The 15,921-nt window shown below is 44.1% G+C and overlaps 1 protein-coding gene across 4 annotated transcripts in view; it reads left to right on the top strand.

Annotated features, from left to right (window-relative positions):
- dgkg (diacylglycerol kinase, gamma) overlaps window positions 1-15,921 on the top strand; it is a 985,082-nt gene that overhangs the window by 482,891 nt on the left and 486,270 nt on the right. For all 4 annotated transcript variants that reach the window (XM_072479609.1, XM_072479595.1, XM_072479601.1 and 1 more), the window contains 2 exons: window positions 7,514-7,612; window positions 8,942-9,058. In XM_072479609.1, the coding sequence (XP_072335710.1) occupies window positions 7,514-7,612; window positions 8,942-9,058 (216 nt within the window). The remainder of the gene's footprint in view (window positions 1-7,513; window positions 7,613-8,941; window positions 9,059-15,921) is intronic.

Raw genomic sequence — 15,921 nt, 5'->3', positions numbered from 1 at the left:
TTAATAAAAAGTAATTGTGTTTTCATTTACTAACCTGGTGACTAATTATTGGGTAGCCTAGGGCCAAAGACTTTGGGTATTTTTCGAACAATTATTAGTAAATCACGTGTGTTGTGACTCCGGGTCGAGTGGGGCTGGAATTGACCGTGCACTAGCCCAGGGTTGTGTAACAGCAGGCAGAATGAATTATGGTGCACCCACCTCATCTAAATGATTATAGCATCCAGCCAAGGAAGTCCCATGCTGCCACCTTTTGGCACTCTCAGTTGCCTCTGCTCTCGCCCAGGAAACCTGGTAGCATTATTCACAAGCGACATAGTGTACCTAGATTGCTATTATTTAAGGCAGTATACCCCTCTCATATGATGGCGAACACCAGGGAAGGGAGAGGATTCCCGGATGCAGCGCTGGAGGCATTAATGGGCAGGTGGAGAGGTGCCATGGTTCTGCAGGTTTGTGTGGGGTGGAGGGGCTTGTGGAGGAGTGGGGCATTGATTAGGAAGTCATCAAAGATAATCCTCACAAGGAAGTAAGAGCAGCTGGCCAGTGAGGCTAACTCTCAAGGATCTGGCAGCCGTGCCACAAGATGTTTAATGACCTCATATAGGTGGTTGCGTCTTCACATGACACCTCATAGTTCCCAAGGAACCACACCCACATCTCATCCAGTAGTACATCCTGGTACTCAGGACTCAAACCTAATATCCAGATACTCCATCTTACCCTCAAACAGCTCAGATATTGGTACTGCACATACATTTGAGTAAACTATAGATTTGGGATCAGCACATGGTGATTACTTTTTATTAATAAGAACTATAAAAAAATATGCAGCAAGTATAACTGGTTAACTATTATCTAATTCCCCACTTTAACTTGCCCCCACCCTCTATACACACACACGACAGACAAACACAAAAGGGGAGGAGAGGGGTAAAAATTATGAGTAAATTGACAAATGATCAGCACTGGATATGAGTGGGCTATAGCCAGGCCATGAGGTAATTATTTGCGAGCTGCACTGGTGGGCGAGGTCATGCCTGGACTTCAATGGGCATTCCAGCCACCACTGAATGGACAAGCAAACAGCGATGCTAAGTGGATTGGTTGACCTGCCAACAGGCACCTGTCCCTGTTGAGGAGCATGGAGTAAACTGGCCCCATCTTGGCTGAGGACATTGTGCAGAACCTATCCCCTCTGTATCCTCTGCTGCATTTCCCTGAAGACCTAGATATGCAAGCTGAGGATGCAGCATCACTCCCTGTCAAATCCACAAATTCACCACAAAACCTCCAAAAACACTCCAAAGCACTTCCAGACATTCTGCAATAATTCTTTAAAATTACCACACCTCCGGTTTGTATGCCTGATAGTTTAAGTAACTCTAGTGTAAGGACAGTCTCGCAACCTATCGCTTGTTCGAAGATTGATCGATGAATTTGTGCCAAGGCTAGAAGTGGTCAATTTTGATTGATTCAGAGACTTCTGATGGGCCTTACCGTCACAGAGCGCAGTGCAAGAATTGGCCAATGATATAAGGCAGCCAACAAGGAAATGATTTCAACGGCTATAAAAATATAATGCTGGAGGTGATTGCAGAAAATAGCAGAAATCAAGTTTGAATTGTCAAAGTACCATTCCCCTCCAGTGTTCTGAGAGTTTGAGCCTTGTGGCGATTGGAAGAATGAGGTTGATAGTTGGATATGGATAACTATTCTACCAAAGAGTAGTTGGCCTTGGTATTGTTGCTTCCTACATAAAATAAGAATTTGTTCTTTTTTCCCCCTAAGATGGTCAATCAGTTGGATAGTAATGGAGGTTTGGATTTTCTTATAGAATTGATTACTGGACATCGACAAGAAAGACACTCTATTAGATGCCTGTGAGGCCTGGCCAAAGGTTGATAGGTTTTGGAAAACAGATGGTAATTCCATGGAAAAATATATCCAAAGGCCTTAAAAAAAATTGCACAAAAAGTTGACAAAGTTTATTTTGGGTATTTTATGGACAGACAACTGGTTCTAATTGGTGTTAAGCTCTCCGTGAACAAGATTCTGTTGGATCAGATGTCTGCTGCCTTGGAAATATTCCTGCACAAATGGTCATTTGTTTCAACCTTCCTGCGACAAATGAGTTATTAAGCTGTATATTAAGGAGCTCCCCGCCGAGGCCACACTTAATCACATTTCCTGCACTACCATGCTTCGCTCATCAATGCAGGAAGAGATCGGGATGCCATTCTTAAATGGCTTCCTGATCTCTAGATACCCCACTGCGGCGTCTGGACCCCCAATCATCCAACTCGCTTATAAAAAGGTCATCGATGCCCTCTGCACCCCATCTCATAAGGGCAGGGGACCCCTGGGCCCGATCCCTGGCGCAGGCAAAATTCCACCTTGGCACTGTCAGCTTGGCACCCTAGCTATGCCCCTGCCTGGATGGCACTGTCAGTGTTCCAGGCTGACAGGGCCAAGGTGCTCAGATGGCATCAGCAGTGCTAGGGTACCAACCTTCCCAGAGGCCGACCACCCAGGGACCTCCAAATGCCTGAGAGACCAAGTGCCATTGTTACGCCTGGTTCCCGTTTGTGGAGACCGGAGCTAAACCAAGCAAAGGCCTCCTTGGTGAGTGGATTCAATCCTGGGCGCTGGTCAGATCCGATGAGTGCATATTCAAATGCTATTCATGAAGGCCCACCTTCTCAACCTTACCTCTCGCCTGAGCTGTGTGGTGATCCTCAGGTTAAATCACCATCAGTCAGCTCTCCCCCTCAAAGGGGAAACCAGCGTATGGTCATCTGGGACTATGGCGACTTTAACTTTTTACCTTGCCTTATACGAGTGTGCCTACTTGCACACTTAAATATGCAAATTAATGGGCGGGACCCCGTTCATGTGTCTCGTGAGATCCCGTTAGATCTTGCGAGGCATGGCGAGACGGGTAAATCTTGAGAGGCCTGGATAAACTGGAATCCATGCTCGTGCTTCAAAGATCCTTTATCCTTTCATTCTTATTGATATTTTCTTTACCTCACAACCACCCTTTTCCCTCTGAGGTGTTTGTGGGCGTGTAGAGAGTGGGGATAGTTAGGAGGGTGGTAGTTGGAAAAGGGGTATTATGTAATTACATTTTTGTCAGTTTAATTATGTTACTGTTAAATAATGAAAGGTTATTTGTGTTTACATTTTAAAAACCTAGTGACTGTAGTTTATTGAACTCAGCCAAGGTCCTCAGGTATTTTAAAATAACACCTAATTTCACTTGTATTGCGACTCCGGGTCAAGTGGGGTTGGAATTGACCACACACTAGCCCAGGGGATCGTAGCAGTGGCATTTGCAGAAATAACGAAAACATTGAGAAACATCTTACAGTGGCTTCATCACACCATGAGGTCTACAAGAGAGAGCAAGATCATGTGACATTGCATCACTTCCTGTGATGACGTTAATTATAAAATTAGTATATTGTACAGTTAGAATTAACCCCCTGAACTACACACATGACTATCAGATCTCTTCTTAACCTTCTCTATTCTGATGAAATTGCCTTGGTTATCGAATCATCGAAAGGTTAGGCCACAGAAAGAGTCCACTTGACCCGTCGTGTCTCTGCCGGCTGATAAACCAGCCACCCAGCCTAATCCCACTTTCCAGCATTCGATCCATAACCATGCAGGTTACAGGACTTGATGTGCATTTCCAGATACTTTTTTTAATAAGTTGAGGGTTTCTGCCTTTACTACCCTTTCAGGCAGACCCCCCACAATCCTCTTGGTGTAAATGATATTCCTTATCGCCCCTCTAATCCTTTTACCAATAACTTTAAATCAATGCCCCATTGTCACTGACCTCTCTGCTATAGTATATCAGCCCTTCCTATCCACTTTATCCAAGCATCTCAATTCTGTACCTTCCATATGCCTTTTTAACCACCTTCAGGAACTGTGGACATGCACTCCAAGATCCATCACTTCCTCTCAGTATCTCCCCATTTATTATGTAATCTTTTGCCTCTTTCTATCTCCCCGAATGCACCACTTTGCCTGTCTTTGGGTTGGATTCCATTTGCTACTTTTCTGTCCACCTGAACTGTCGATTGAGAACTTCCTGCAGTCTACAGCAATCCTCCTTGCTACCAACCGTGTAGCCAATTTTTGTGTTGTCTGCAAATGTCTTGAGAATTCCCCTTACGTTATGTCCAAATCATTAATAGATACCACAAAAAGCAGAGGTCCTGGTACTGAGCCCTGCTGAATCCCACTAGAAACACCCTTCCAGTTGCAAAAACATACATCAAGAATGACCTTTTGCTTCTTGCCATTGAGCTGATTTTGTATCAAGCATGACACGTTCCCCTGAATTCTATGGATATTTTTTTAACCAGCTAAAATCTATATAGACCACATCATCTGCACTGCCGTCATCAATCCTCATTACTTCCTGAAAAAATCAATCAAATGAGTCAGACACAACTTTCTTTTAATAAATTCATGAAACTGTCTTTGATTAATCTATGCTTCTAAGTGACAGTTTACCTTATCCTTCAGGTGCTCCGGTTTCCTCCCACAGTCAAAAGATGTGCAAGTTAGGTGGATTGGCCACGATAAATTGCCCTTAGTGTCCAAAATTGCCCTTAGTGTTGGATGGGGTTACTGGGTTATGGGGATAGGGTGGAGGTGTTGACCTTGGGTAGGGTGCTCTTTCCAAGAGCCGGTGCAGACTCGATGGGCCGAATGGCCTCCTTCTGCACTGTAAATTCTATGAAATTAATTTCAATAATTTTCCCATTACCAAGGTCGGACTGACTGGCCTGTATTTATTTGGTCTACCCCTCGCTACTTCTTTTAACATTCCTTCTCAAATCTCTGAAGTTCTCATCCTTGGCAATGGCCTGCATTGGCATGTACCTGAAGTAGAACATCCAAAACTGGGTGCCACTGTGGGGAAATCTGTAGGTTTAACATCAGCACATTGCTTATGTATGTTGTGCCCCCATTATGAAAGTTTATCGCTGATCCAATTTTTACAAGTTTACCAACTTGCTCCCACACTTTTCAAGATTTGTGTATCAGAATTTACCAAATGCCTCTCTTCCTTTTAAATTCATCACTTATTGCTTGCATCCACACCTTAATTTAACCTCCTAAAATGCATCCTGTAATTTGCGATACTTTTTCAGTTGATAGTTGTACAATCCATTAACCTCTCTGTGCCTTTCTGAAGTCACTGAAGGTCCTCCTCACAGTTAATCACAGCCTCTGTTCTGAACATGTGATATTGTACCCCAGCATTGGATGGACTGAGTGGCATCTTTCTGTGCCATAACCTTTCTATGGCTCTAACTTTCTCCTTCACTTCTTTTGAATTCTCTGCCTAAAGGTGGAACCAAACCACAGTGCCATGATCTCCACCATAGATAGGGTAAGGAGGCAGGTCCTGTATCCACCCCAGCTGGTATAGGGATCGAACTCCATGCTGTTAACACCAGCCATCAAGCCAGCTAAGGCAATCAACTCCTACAAGGAGTCAGAGTTGCTATGGAAACATATATACTTTTATTTGCCAGTGTTAACCTCGAGCTATGGACAGTATTTATGGAACATCTTCCAAACCCACAACCTCTACCACCTAAAAGGACACGGCAGCAGATACATGAGAACGCCACCACCTGCAAGTTCTGCTCCAAGCTACACACCATCCTGATTTGGAACTATCTTGTCGTTCTTTTCCTGTCAATGGGTCGAAATCCTGGAACTCCCTTCCTTTTTAAAAAAAAATTTATAGAGTACCCAATTCATTTTTTTGACACGGGGAGAATGTGCATACTCCACATGGATAGTGACCCAAGTTGGGAATTGAACCTGGAACCTCGGAGCCGTGAGGCAGCAGTGCTAACCACTGCGGCACCATGCTGCCCTTGGAACTCTCTTCCTAACAGTACTGTGGGTGCACCGACACCACAGAGACCTCACCAGTTCAAGATGGTGGCTGGCCACCAGTTTCTCGAGGGCAATTAGGGATGATAAATATATAAACTAGCCCAGTGCTGCCCACATCCCATGAAAGAATTTTAAAAGGCTTCAATTTCTTTCCACCACGTGGCTGACAAACATTCTCTCCCCCTCTTACCGCCTCCCATTGAGGTATGTTGTTAGGATTTACAAATTGATTCACAATATATTTGGTTGTGTTATGCACATACCTTCCTTGCCCATCAAGTCCTGGATTGGGACTGAACCCAGAGATTCTGGTTCAGAAGCAAGGAGGCCATCCACTCCACCTCAGGATTATCCCTCACTCATCTACAAATGAATAAAGGAGATTCGTGAACTCAACAGCGACACTTCAGGAATGCTGATGTTATGTATTCCCAGTCCAATCCACCACTTTCAGTTTCCAGTCTATGCTGCCCAAATTCGTAGAATACCATGAACATAATTTTATTCATAAGCCTCCTGTGTCGCATTTTGTCATGCACCTTTTGAAAATACACAGGTACAACGTTAATTGCATTTCCACAAATAACTACAGACAGCATGCAGAATGTTTTCACAGATACGTCAGGGTTATCTCCTGAAAGAACCCAGCATGAGGAGATCTTCATTTCTAAGTCAATGGTTAAAACTTGTCTGAAGTTATTTTGTCTATGGATTCTTCTTTTTATTTTTCAGGATATCAAATGTCTTCACTTTTCTCCTGGCCATAGTTTGCTTTGCACTTCAGAGGATAAGTAGGTTACATGCTTCCAGGCCTCAGCTGCTTGAGCCTCAAACGCTTAGTGTACTTTCACTCCTTGTCTTTTGCTTTAAGAGTGTAATATTTTTGAAAAAGCAATTGAGAAACCTACATTATTTTAATCATAATCCAGAACTTCCATTTATACAATGGACGTACACCAGAAGATACATTGGGGAACACCCCCCACCTTTCCCGGAAGTCCCCATGCAAGGACTGTATGGCAATTTAAATATCCAGTGGACATCCTGTATTGGGACCATCCGAAACTGATCCTAACTGGAGACTTCAGATGGTTCCAACTCTTTTATCAGAATAGTTGCCCAGGAAATGTTAGAGCAATTAAGCAGCTCCTAACCCCTGGGTAACAAGACTACCAATACACCCCCCCCCCCCCCCCCCCAACCTCTTGACTGCCCTCCTGGTCCCTAACTACCCCCCATCCCTGCCACAACCATCCTAACACCTCACTCACTTACCTTCTCCCTGGCTTCTCAAAGTGGCTGGGACCTTTAAACTTACCACTTTACACAGGTATCGGTCCAGAATGAGGTGAGTAAAAAAAAGAGCAAAGTGACAATCTGACTATGATTGTCACTCCAAAGAAGTTCTGACCCCATACATACGATCCTAGAACTTTGACTCTTGACTTCATTAAATTACATTAGAATCTACTTGGACAGCTTAGCCCTCCATCATCGATTGTTAAGGTCATCTTTAGCTGTTTGAAATTCATAGTTTGAGTTACTTATTACTTATTTTTTTATTTTTTTGCAGCTTCACAACAAATGTGTGTCACATATCAAACCCGAGTGTGATGGTGGCCAACTAAAAGACCACATATTACTTCCCGCCTATATATGCCCAGTAGTTCTGGTAAGACTTCAACAATTGAGTTTCTTGTACAATGCCTGAGCATTTCAAGTGTAATTTTGCTTTACTTTCCTCCTAATCTTTTTAAATTTCCTGTTTTTGAATTTCACTCTTGGCATTCTCACGTATAATAAATGTTGACTTGAATGAAATATTCAAAAAACAGTGGTCAACTTCTTAAAACTTCGTACCACTTCTTAATTCAGCAGGAAATAAAGTCATGCAAAAATATGCAGCAGTTAAAAATGCTTTGAAAATCTTGAGTGACTGAACAAATTGACCATTTTTCATTTCCACCTTTAATACATCAAGTATTGTGAGAAGTAAATAATTAAATTAGTCACCATTTCTTTTAAGTAGACTCCTAATTTATTCAAGTGTACATACTTTAAGTTCAGAAGTTTGAGTGTTGTGAATAAATGTATGTTATTTTCTGATTGAAAAATTGTTCTTAAAGTGTAAATGCTATGAGCAGGTTTGAATATTTGGAATAATTCCATTGGTGTGTGATTAAGTTAGATATTAATTTACAAATTAATCAAGTCTGGAGTATTTTTGTGAAATAAAAAAAAGGCACATGGGTGTCCAATTGGGAAAAAAAAATGTTTTAAACTGGTCATGTGCCCTTTAATTGTCCTTGATGCATAGATTTTAAAAGGTGCAGCCAATTTGGATTAGCTGGTTTTAGTGATGTAGTCAGATATAGATAATGTTACCATTATTATGAGATCTCAGCTTGCTGGTATAATTCTAGTAAAGTTGGCTTCTGAACTGAATAATGCGCTTATTCCGAAAGAAAACAAGAGAGACCAGCTATTGGTCTGTTTCCTGTGCTGAAAACCTTCTGGTCTGTTGTACTTCACCCATTGTTTATTTTCAAAAAATTTTGGGTGGGTCTGTTTGTGACAGCCATTGTTTCAATATCCAGCACTTTGCGTTATAATGTTTCCTCCTTTAGACAGTAACAAGTTTTATTGGGCCTCTGAACTATAAAACTCTTTCTCTTTGCACTCCTTTGAGGGTATCCTGTTTGTTTTCACCTTCACTTTGGAAGAAGGCCTTGCATTTTTAAGTAGTTTGATCTGTCTCAGTTCAAATGGCAAAGTTTCCAGTCAGTTTAATGTTTGAAAACCATATTTTTGAAATCGAAGGGGTATAGCTTCATGAAAGGATTTCCATTCTACTGGGGGCTTAATCGACTTGGGGAGCTTGGTTGACAAGAACACCATTGCACTCATTTGTGAGTGGACCTGTGGCTGGTATGTCCAACAAAATATAGATAATCTGGTATCAGATTTGATTAATTGTTTTGGTTGGTTTTCTGTTTTAAAGGATAGACAGCCCAATCAGAAAAAGGCTGAAAATGATTCACCAACGACCACAAGTTCAGATGATAACAATCAGGCTTTCAAATGCAATTCGACAACAGTAGATGGGCAAGGACTGCAGGTATGTGAAAGGATTAATTGATCAGCAATCCCCATTTAATAACTAGAAATGTAAAGGGGTTGATGTTTCTGTGGCCCTTGGTGAAGGTGGAACTGGCCTGTTCTTTAGAGGTTTAAAAATAGACTCCTTTGCTGTTCTAATTTTACATACTTAAACCTGCCTGGCATCAAGAGGACAGAGCAAAGCTCACACAGGAGGAACATGCGAGCAGCTGAGGAAGGATGCAGCAACCTTTGAGGATGGATTGCTGTTTTGTTGTGCTGTTTGATATTGTGCAAGAATAAATAACGGCTACAGTATTTTGATACTGGCTCAAAGGGGAAATGCAGTGGCTTTACATTTAAGCAAGCCAAACTTAAGCAAGAAATGAATTCACCTCTGGTTAACTGGGCTAAACTGTTAATGGGTAAGCCATATGATATGATCTTGCACATCCCTAAAATGCAAAAGCTCTGCTCGTTCAGTTAAGCAACCATTGTCAATAAATGAGGTCAGAGACATAAAAGAAAAGGTTTCCACAAATGCAAGCAAAAGCAGAAATTCTGGGAGAGCTGTAAAAATCAGTAAAGGGAGTCAAAGGCAAAATAAAAGGTGCAAAAGAGATAGGAGCAACACCTTGCAAGGGACGTCAGGATTGACAGTAAAATGTTTCACTCGTTTATTAAGAGAGAGTGCTAAGAGGGAATCTGGGCCCATTAAAGGCAGATTCAGGTCATACAGTGTGATTACACGGGAAGAGCAGACTTGTAAAAGAACAGAAAATATCAGGGAATCTAAGAAATTAGAGCTTATTGAATTTTATATTATTTTTTTAAATACGGTAATAGAAAAATTACAGGACACCAGATGACACATCTCCTGACAGTTGCTACTGAAAGAGATAAATGGAGAAATTTCCAGCATGTTCATCATCATTTTCTAAAGCTATCTAGATTTAGGAATGAGGGGCTGGATTCTCCTTCGGCGGAATCTTCCACCTTGCTGGCAGCGCACTCAAGCCCGCGAATTTCCCAACGGCGTGGGGGTGTCCACAATGGGAAACCCCATTGGCTGGCAGGTGAGACGGAGGATCCCCCTGCCGGCGAATGCAAGCCACACAAGAAAATGGGTGCGGTTGGACGGAGAATCCCACCCCATGTCTTTTGTTGGAAAATTTACCATTAATTAAAAAAGGACGGTGACAGAAACCAGGAAACTACTGACCTGACAGTATTGGGGAATTGACTGGACTCTTTCATCAGGGACTGAGTGACTGAGCACTTAAATATGAAATGAAGTGAAATGAAAATCGCTTATTGTCACAAGTAGGCTTCAATGAAGTTACTGTGAAAAGCCCCTAGTCGCCACATTCCAGCGCCTGTTCGGGGAGGCTGGTATGGGAATTGAACCGTGCTGCTGTCCTGCCTTGGTCTGCTTTAAAAGCCAGCTATTTAGCCCAGTGTGCTAAACCAGCCCCTAATATGTATAAGCTGATCAGAGAATATATAGATTTGGGAAGGATGGATTGTATCTGATTAAACTAGTTTAATTTTCGAGGCGGTCATGAGCATTATGGACAGAGGAGTGTAAATGGAGGTTGTCTATATAGATTTCTGGAAAGCATTTGTAAAGATTTCGCACAAGAGGTTATGGGCAAAAATTGTTTGAGATTTGGGCAAAGCTACCCAATATGACTAAGTTTAAGGGTGGGGTGGGAATTCAAGTAAGCAGACGATAACTGGTACGTTCTAATCCATTGCTTGCACACACAGATGCTGTGTCGCCTAGACAATGATTGAAATACACCTAATTAACGAAGGCGCAAGTGTATGCATGCAGTGCACTGGATAGATAAAAGCAATATTGAGGTTCACATCAGCTCTGCTCTAACTGATTGTTGGAACAATCTTCAGGGGTTCAATGACCTACTAGTTCTATAGAAAGCAGATAAAACCTTGATTTCTTGTCTCCACTATTAATCTTCTCTCTAAAGCATCCCACATCCTCCACAAGCCCGTGGGTTTGGGATATCTCATCTGTGCTGCAGAGGAACTTGGAGTGGGAGGGTAAAGATCCAGTTGCCGTGGTCCACGTACGTACCAACGACATAGATAGAAAAAAGACAGAGTTTGGTTGAAGAAATATGAGCAGCTACGGGCTAAATTAAAAAGCAGAACAAAAAAGGTAATAATCTCCGGATTACTACCGGATTACTAAACTAATTAGCGCAGGATCAATAAGATTAAAGTGGTAAATGCGTGGCTCAAAGGTTGGTGTGGGAGAAATGGGTATGAATTCATGGGACATTGGCACCAGTACTGGGGAAGGAAGGAGCTGTTCCGATGGGATGGTCTTCACCTGAATTAAGCTGGGACCAGAGACCTGGCAAATCGCATAACTAGGGCTGTAGTTAGGGCTTTAAGCTAAATCAGTTGTATGGAAAATTAGAAAATCCAAGTTAAAGGATAAGGTGAGAGCGTAGGTTGATGATGAGGACTTCAAATGAGTTGAAGGAGTGGTTAGTAAAGTTTCCAGAACATACCAGGCTGATTCCTGCGATGGCGGGACTGTCATATGAGGAGAAATTAAGTCGGTTTGGATTATATTCATTGCAGTTTAAAAGTCTGAGAGGAGATCTCATAGAAACTTACAAAATTCCAACAGGATTAGACAGAGTAGATTCAGAAAGAATGTTCCCGATGGTGGGGGAGTCCAGAACTAGGGGCCATAGTTTGAGGATAAGGGGTAAACCTTTTAGGACTGAGGTGAGGAGAAATTTCTTCACCCAGAGAGTGGTGAATCTGGGGAATTTGCTACCACAGAAAGTAGTTGAGGCCAAAACATTGTGTAATTTCAAGAAGGCATTAGATAAAGCTCTTCGGGCTAAAGGGATCAAGGATATGGGGGGAAGGCGGGATCAGGGTATTGAACTTGATAATCAACCATGATCAGAATCGAAGGGCCGAATGGCCTCGTGCTTCTATTTTCTATGTTTCCAACACATAATAGAACAGAGTATAGAAAGTGGCAAGAATCAAACTTCAGGCACAGCAAAAGGGATCTGTCTACACCTCCCACTGCCTTGGGAAAGTGGGCAGCATAATTAAAGACCCCTCCCACCAGGTTATTCTTATAGATAGATAGAATTTACAGTGCAGAAGGAGGCCATTCGGCCCATCGAGTCTACACCGGCTCTTGGATAGAGCATCCTACCCAAGCCCACACTTCCACCCTATCCCCACAACCCAGTAACCCCACCCAACACCAAGGGCAATTTTGAACACACTAAGGGCAATTTATCATGGCCAATCCACCTAACCTGCACATCTTTGGACTGTGGGAGGAAACCGGAGCACCCGGAGGAAACCCACGCACACACGGGGAGGATGTGCAGACTCCGCACAGACAGTGACCCAAGCCGGGAATCGAACCTGAGACCCTGGAGCTGTGAAGCAATTGTGCTATCCACAATGCTACCGTGCTGCCCCTCTTCCATCTATTCTCTCTTCCAACCTCTTCCATCAGGCAAAAGATACAAAGGTTTGAGAACATGCACTAACAGATTAAAAAACAACTTCTTCCCTGCTGTTACCAGACTCCTGAATGGCCCTTGAACTAATCTTTCTATGCATCTTCTCTGCAGTTGTAATAATAATCTTTATTAGTGTCACAAGTAGGCTTACATTAACACTGCAATTAAGTTACTGTGAAAATTCCCTCGTCGCCACATTCCGGCGCCTGTTCGGGTACACAGAGGGAGAATTCCGAATGATCAATTTACCTAACAAGCACCTCTTTCGGGACTTGTGGGAGGAATCCGGAGCACCCGGACGAAACCCACACAGACACGGAGAATGTGCAGACTCCACACAGACAGTGACCCAAGCCAAGAATCGAACCTGGGTCCTGGCGCTGTGAAGCAACAGTGCTATTGTGCCACTGCCCCCTGTGCTATGTGGATCAGGGCTGGGATCTAAATATCCAAGGATATGTGTCCTATCGAAAGGATGGGCAGAGGGGTGGGGTTGCATTGTTCGTAACAAATGATAGCAAAAAACAATATAGGATCGGAAGGTGTAGAATCTGTGCGGGTAGAGTTCAAGAATCGCAAAGGAAAAAAGACCCAAGTGTGAGTTATGTATAGGCCCCCTAGCAATAGTCAGGATGTGGGCAGAAAATAGGTCAGGTGGTAGAAAAGGCATAAGAAAGGTAATATTACAATAATCATGGGGGATTTCAATATGCAGGTGGACTGGGAAAATCAGGTTGGTAGCGAATCCAAAGAAAAGGAATTTGTGAAATATCTGCGCGCTGACTTTTTGGAGCAGCTTATGGTAGCGCCTACTAGGTAACAGGCAATTCTGGCTTTGGTGATGTGTAATGAGGCAGACTTGATTAGGGAACATAAGGTGTAGGAACCCTGAGGAAGCAGTGACCACCATATGATAGAATTTACCCTGCAGTTTGAGAGGGAGAAGCTGCAATCAGATGTAACAAATGTAATTGAATAAAAGTAACTGCAAAGACATGAGGGAGGAGCTGGCCAGAATTGATTAGAAGGGGGTCTAGGGCCTCCGATGGCGACCATGCTGTGAGTGGTCGCACATTTTAGCTTCCTATCGAGGTGGACCATTTGGACCTTTTCCCCCGACTTACGGTGGATTTGTTCGACAAAATAAGGGACTGGTGAAGTAGAAGAGGAGGATTCCCCACCACTGTATGGATTTGTGGACCAGAAGTGGTCTGAAAAGAAGAGAACGTTGGTCGAAGACGGGAGTGTAGCCTGCGACACAGGGGATTATGGCGGAAGGTCAGGGACCAAAACTGCTGGCCCAGTGGTCGACGGAGCAACTAGTGGCATTTGCTCAGCAGAGGAAAGAATATCTGGATCCGATAAAGATGTGTGGAACAGAGACTGGAAACCCAGGTTCAGGCGATCCAGAAAATGCAGGAGGCAGTGACTGAGCACGACGATCAGCTAGCCGCGATGGCGGTGGAGAAGGGGCTGAAGAAGAACCATCACAAGAGGCTGCAAGATAAAGTGGAGGATCTGGAGAACAGATCGCGTAGGCAGAATCTGAGGATCGTTGGTCTGCTGGAGGGCAGCGAGGGAGCGGTTGCAGATGTATATGTGGCACGTGTGTTCGAGAAGCAGCTGGGGGAAGGTGCGTTTGCTCGAACCTTGGAGGTGGTCAGGGCACACAGGGAGCCTATGAGGAAGCCGTTGAGGAATGAGCCACCGAGGGCGATGGTGGTACGAATGCACCAGTTCCTAGACAAGGAACAGATCTTGAGGTGGGCCAGGCTTTCGGGGAGCTGTCTATGGGAAGGTAATGAGTTGCGTATCTATCAGGACTTGGGTGCGGAACTGGCCAAAAGAAGGGTGAGTTTCAATAAAGTTAAATCAGCCCTCTTTAAGAAGGGGTTTAAATTCGGTATGCTGTACCCAGCACGTTTGTGGGTCGCATACGAGGGCCAGAACCTCGGAACGGCAGAAGAGGCGATGAACTTTGCCAGAGACACGGAACTGGCAGGTGATGAAGGACATTGAACTTGGGGGTAGGTAGCTGTGTTCTTGATCTGTTGTTAAACTTCTATTTTCTTCTGCTTCTGTATGTATTGTTTTGTACTAAGTTTGGGGCCGTTGTTCAGTTTTGTTTGCGGGTTAACTTTGTTCTCAATGGGGGATGGTGAGCGGAATTTTCTTCTTTGTGTTTGTTGGGGACTGTAATGCTTGCAAATGCATGTAAGTTGGTCGAGCGTGGGGAGGGGGATCAGTGGGGGTAAGGATGCTTGGCGCCATGGCCGAGGGTTACCAGGCTAGCTGGGCGGGCTAGCTCACGGAAGCGCAGTAGGGGCCGAGCAGGTGATAAGTTTGCTGAAGGAGATTGGGATTGTTATTTTGTTATGGGGGGAGAGGGGGAGGGGAAGAGAAGGGTATTTATGGTGATGTGCATCAATGTAAATGCATGTAGGCTAGCTAGACACTAGAGGGAGCACCAGAAACATCACACGCACACACTCAACCAATAGATCAGGTAGATAGGACACGACCAATGGACATTCACGATACACAAGGAGGTGACATGACCACGGGGGCATTACACCAACCCATATATAAAGGACACCACACACATGATCTGCCTCTTTCCAGTGGAGACAGTCAGTGAGTAGAGACACAGGGTTGATTCAATATTACACACACCATGTGGATTGCAGCAACTGGTTAGTCAGTCTGGGCAGCTATAGTAGGATTAGCAGTAGTGTCGAACCCGAGTAATAGAAGTGTAAATAGTTTAATAAACGTGTTGACGTTATCTCCACATCTGAACCTTCCTTTGTCAAGTGCACCACAAGGAAGCCGCTTATGTTACACCTCCAACATAACAAATCAGTATTGATCTGCTGACAGGGGAGGGACTGACCTTTGGCGACAGAATGGAATTCAATGACGGTGGACGCCTGAGGGCGGGCCTGGAGAGGCTCGGGACACGGGCTGGAGGCTGGCCTAAGAAGGGTGATGGCTGATCGGGGGCGGGCGGCGGGGGGAGGCTGACCACATGGAACGTGAAAGGGCTGAATGGGCCAGTCAAGAGGGCCCGCGTGTTCGTGCAAGGCGGACGTGGCGATGCTACAGGAGACACCTGAGGGTGGTGGATCAGACGAGGCTGAGGAAGGGATGGGTGGGCAAGTATTTCATTCGGGGCTAGACTCTCAAACTAGGAAGTTAGCATTTTTATCAATAAGCGGGTGTCATTTGAAGTGGGAAGCATAGTGGCAGAATCGGGGGTGGGGGGGTACGTTATGGTGAGTGGGAAGGTGATGCCGGTGGTATCAGTGAACATCTGTGTACCAAACTGGCACGACGCGGAGTTTGAGGCGGG

This window comes from Scyliorhinus torazame, chromosome 2, assembly GCF_047496885.1.
Source record: "Scyliorhinus torazame isolate Kashiwa2021f chromosome 2, sScyTor2.1, whole genome shotgun sequence".
NCBI classification, from domain to species: domain Eukaryota; kingdom Metazoa; phylum Chordata; class Chondrichthyes; order Carcharhiniformes; family Scyliorhinidae; genus Scyliorhinus; species Scyliorhinus torazame.
This window is presented reverse-complemented; position numbering and strand designations above follow the sequence as displayed.